Source organism: Nerophis ophidion, linkage group LG27, assembly GCF_033978795.1.
Source record: "Nerophis ophidion isolate RoL-2023_Sa linkage group LG27, RoL_Noph_v1.0, whole genome shotgun sequence".
Taxonomy (NCBI): domain Eukaryota; kingdom Metazoa; phylum Chordata; class Actinopteri; order Syngnathiformes; family Syngnathidae; genus Nerophis; species Nerophis ophidion.
The window spans coordinates 23,631,833-23,636,572 of NC_084637.1; the positions used below are offsets into that span (position 1 = coordinate 23,631,833).

The 4,740-nt window shown below is 42.2% G+C and overlaps 1 protein-coding gene across 1 annotated transcript in view; it reads right to left on the minus strand.

Moving 5' to 3' along the window:
* Positions 1-471: 471 nt before the first annotated feature.
* kcnd1 (potassium voltage-gated channel, Shal-related subfamily, member 1) overlaps positions 472-4,740 on the minus strand; it is a 73,675-nt gene continuing 69,406 nt past the window's right edge. The window contains exons 8-9 of the mRNA XM_061889516.1: positions 1,157-1,410; positions 472-1,094 (exon numbers count right to left, since the gene is read on the minus strand). Coding sequence (XP_061745500.1) covers positions 890-1,094; positions 1,157-1,410 — 459 coding nt within the window. The 3' untranslated portion in view covers positions 472-889. The remainder of the gene's footprint in view (positions 1,095-1,156; positions 1,411-4,740) is intronic.

Sequence of the window (4,740 nt, forward strand, 5' to 3'; positions counted from 1 at the left end):
AAAATGGAGACCCGATGGTGTAACTTATGCTGAGACAAACATGGCTATGCTGATAGCTGGAAGCAACATCCCGTTCTCATTTGCAGATGTCTACAACAAATCCGTGAAGGATGTTCCCGGATTCAGAGATCGCTCGCCAATACGCAAAGGGCAGAACAAAGGTTACTCAAATAGTGAAAGGTAAGTGTTGTTGTTGTTTTTTTAGTAACCAGCAAGCACAGTACAGTTAGTAGAACAACTGTGTTTTTATTACTTTGTATTTGATAGGTGCCTTCGGAAATTCAACTATTTATTTTATTCATATATATAATAAAATAAATATATATAGATAGAATTCACTGAAAGTCAAGTATTTCATACACATATATATATATGAAATATATATGAAATACTCGAGTTGGTGAATTATACGCCACCCCTCTTAACCACGCCCCCCCGCCCCAACCACGCCTCCGCCCCCACGACCCCCCACCCTCCACTTCCCGAAATCGGAGGTCTCAAGGTTGGCAAGTATGGTGACAGCTAATGTGTCGGAAGAAAGCTGACCTTTGCACTTTTTGCTATGTTTTTTATGCGTTTGTTGACTATTGTTTCATACACACAACACAATTAATTCATCTTATTAGCGATTATTAATGACTACTTCCTGCTTTGCATATTTGGATGTCCACGCCTGTCCAAACGTAGACATCTTCCCCCGCCGGGCCGTCTTGAATACCTGCCGGAAGTAAATGCAATAAAGAACCCAGTGGCGGTGAGGTTCAGAGAGCGGTGTTTTTGTGCATCAGTTTTTGTCACCGGTCTTCAAGCCGCGATCCTCGACCTTCTCCGCCTTCAAGACAGGTCGGGGCGGGGGCTGGGGCTGGGACGGTTCAGGCCCCGGCGGAGGTTACAAATAGGAGATCTTGATGGCGTCGGAGGTGTAGGCGGTGGCGCGCGTCATGCGCATGCCGGCCGGGTGAGTGGCAGGGGAAGGCGGCAGGCTGTCGTCGGGACTGTTGGCGGGCGGCGTGGGGATGCCGATGATGGCGGCGCTGAAGTCCTGCTCGCTGCAGTTCAGCTTGAGGTCCACCTGTGCGTTGAGACTGGAACGCCTGGGACACAAAGGCGCGGGTCAGCGACGGAACCATGACTCGGTCAACGTGCGGCGGATTACGTCTGCGGCGGGAAGTGGGCGCTCTTGGCGTGCAGCGTGTCCAGCTCCTGCACGCTGCCGCGGCTCACGGACACGGTGGAGTTGGCCAGGCGCATGGCCGCCCGCCTCCGCACGCGGCGGGGGCAGCAGCCGGTGGAGTGGTTCGGCGCCCCCTGCTGGCTGGACATGGAGGTGCTGCGGCTGGTCCGGAAGCCGACCGACTCGGTGGTGATGCAGAGCTCGCTGTAGTTCAACTCGTCCGTGAACTCGTGGTTCTGTGGGAGGAGCGGACATGTGACTTCCTGTTTTTATTTCAAGTGATCAGCCTGGAGGACGTCCTTTGTAAGACAACCCCAGGCGGCCGAGAGCCTGGCTTCTTTTAAAAGGGTTTTTCCTTGCCTCTGTCGCCAGAAAACTTGACTCACTACAATACACAACTGCAAGCAGTGACTCACTACCACGAATGACTTACGACAATAAACAACACTGTGTGTGACCCTAAACATCATATATACAGTGGGGCAAAAAAGTATTTAGTCAGCCACCGATTGTGCAAGTTCTCCCACTTAAAATGATGACAGAGGTCTGGAATTTTCATCATAGGTACACTTCAACTGTGAGAGACAGAATGTGAAAAAAAAATCCAGGAATTCACATTGTATGAATTTATTTGTAAATTATGATGGAAAAAAAGTATTTGGTCAACCATTCAAAGCTCTCACTGATGGAAGGAGGTTTTGGCTCAAAATCTCACGATACATGGCCCCATTCATTCTTTCCTTAACACGGATCAATCGTCCTGTCCCCTTAGCAGAAAAACAGCCCCAAAGCATGATGTTTCCACCCCCATGCTTCACAGTAGGTATGGTGTTCTTGGGATGCAACTCAGTATTCTTCTTCCTCCAAACACGAAGAGTTGAGTTTATACCAAAAAGTTCTATTTTGGTTTCATCTGACCACATGACATTCTCCCAATCCTCTGCTGTATCATCCATGTATCCATTTTGGTATAAACTCAACTCGTCGTGTTTGGAGGAAGAAGAATACTGAGTTGCATCCCAAGATAACCATACCTACTGTGAAGCATGGGGGTGGAAACATCATGCTTTGGGGCTGATTTCTGCTAAGGGGACAGGACGATTGATCCGTGTTAAGGAAAGAAAGAATGGGGCCATGTATCGTGAGATTTTGAGCCAAAACCTCCTTCCATCAGTGAGAGCTTTGAATGGTTGACCAAATACTTATTTTCCAACATAATTTACAAATCAATTCTTTAAAATTCCTACAATGTGAATTCCTGGATTTTTTTTCACATTCTGTCTCTCACAGTTGAAGTGTACCTATGATGAAAATTACAGATCTCTGTCATCGTTTTAACTGAGAGAACTTGCACAATCAGTGGCTGACTACAGTAAATACTTTTTTGCCCCACTGTAACTACCGGTACACACCAGGACTCACTACAGTGTACAACTAAGTGAGAACTGTGACTCACTACAACCACTGACTTCCAATTGCGATTCACTACAATAAACCACATGCTTTGTGACCTTCCAGTGCCACAAAACTACACAATGTGATTTACTACAATAAATGTTTACATACTGTGACTCACTACAATAAATGACTACACACTGTGACTCACTACAGTGAATGACTACACACTGTGACTCACTACAGTGAATGAGTACACACTGTGACTCACTACAATAAATGCTACACACTGTGACTCACTACAGTGAATGACTACACACTGACTCACTACGATAAATGCTACACACTGTGACTCACTACAGTGAATGACTACACACTGTGACTCACTACTGTGAATGAGTACACACTGTGACTCACTACAATAAATGCTACACACTGTGACTCACTACAGTCGATGACTATACACTGTGACTCACTACAATAAATGACTACACACTGGGACTCACTACAATCAATTACTAAACACTGTGACTCACTACAATAAATACCCGCACACAGTGACTCATTACAATGAATGACTACACGCAGTCACTCACTACAATAAACAATTACACACGGTGACTCACTACAAACAATTACACTACACTACAAACATCTGCACATAGTGACACACTACAATGAACAAGTACATCCTCTGACACACTACAATAAATAACTACACACTGGGGCTCACTACAATAATCAACTACATAAAATAAACATCTCTCAACGACAAACTACAGGAAATTGACTCACTACAATAATTGACTCCACATTGTGACTCACTACAATAAATGACTACACACTGTGACTCACAACAGTAAATGACGACACACTGTGAGTCACTACAATAAATAACTGCACACAGTGACTCACTACAATAAATGACTACACAGTGTGACTCACTACAATAAAATGATTACACACTGACTCGCTACAATAAATGAACACACACTGTGACTCACTACAATAAATGACTACACACTGTGACTCACTACAATATATGACTACACACTCTGGGCAAACTGTAATAAATGACCACACACAATGACTCACTACATTAAATAACACTCTGTGAGTCACTACAAAAAATATCTGCACACAGTGACTCACTACAACGAACAAGTACATCCTCTGACACACTACAATAACTTACTGCACACTGGGGCTCACTACAATAAATAACACACTGTGACTCACTACAATAAATATCACATTGTCACTCACTGCAATAAATAACACATTGTGACTCACTACAATAAATAACACACTGACTCACTACAATAATTAACACACTGTGACTCATTACAATAAATAATACACTGTGACTCACTACAATAATTAGCACACTGTGACTCACTTTAACAAATAACATGCGACTCATTACAATAAATAATACACTGTGACTCACTACAATAATTAGCACACTGTGACTCACTTCAACAAATAACACGCGACTCATTACAATAAATAATACACTGTGACTCACTACAATAATTAGCACACTGTGACTCACTTCAACAAATAACACGCTGTGACTCACTACAATAAATAACACGCTGTGACTCACTACAATAAATAACACACTAACTCACTACAATAATTAGCACATTGTGACTCATTACAATAAATAACACACTGTGACTCACTACAATAATTAACACACTGTGACTCATTACAATAAATAACACACTGTGACTCACTACAATAATTAACACACTGTGACTCATTACAATAAATAACACGCTGTGACTCACTTCAACATATAACACACTGTGACTCACTACAATAAATAACACGCTGTGACTCACTAAAACAAATAACACAAAGTAACTCACTACAATAAATGACTCACTACAATAAATGACTCACTACAATAAATAACACACTGACTCACTACAATAAATAACACACTGACTCACTACAATAAATTACACACTGTGACTCACTACAATAAATAACACACTGACTCACTACTATAAATAACACATTTTGACTCACTACAACAAAAACACACAGTAATTCACTACAATAAATAAGTAGTGATTTATTGTCACACTGTGTTATTTATTGTAGTGAGTCACAGTGTGTTATTTATTGTAGTGAGTCAGTGTGTTATTTATTGTAGTGAG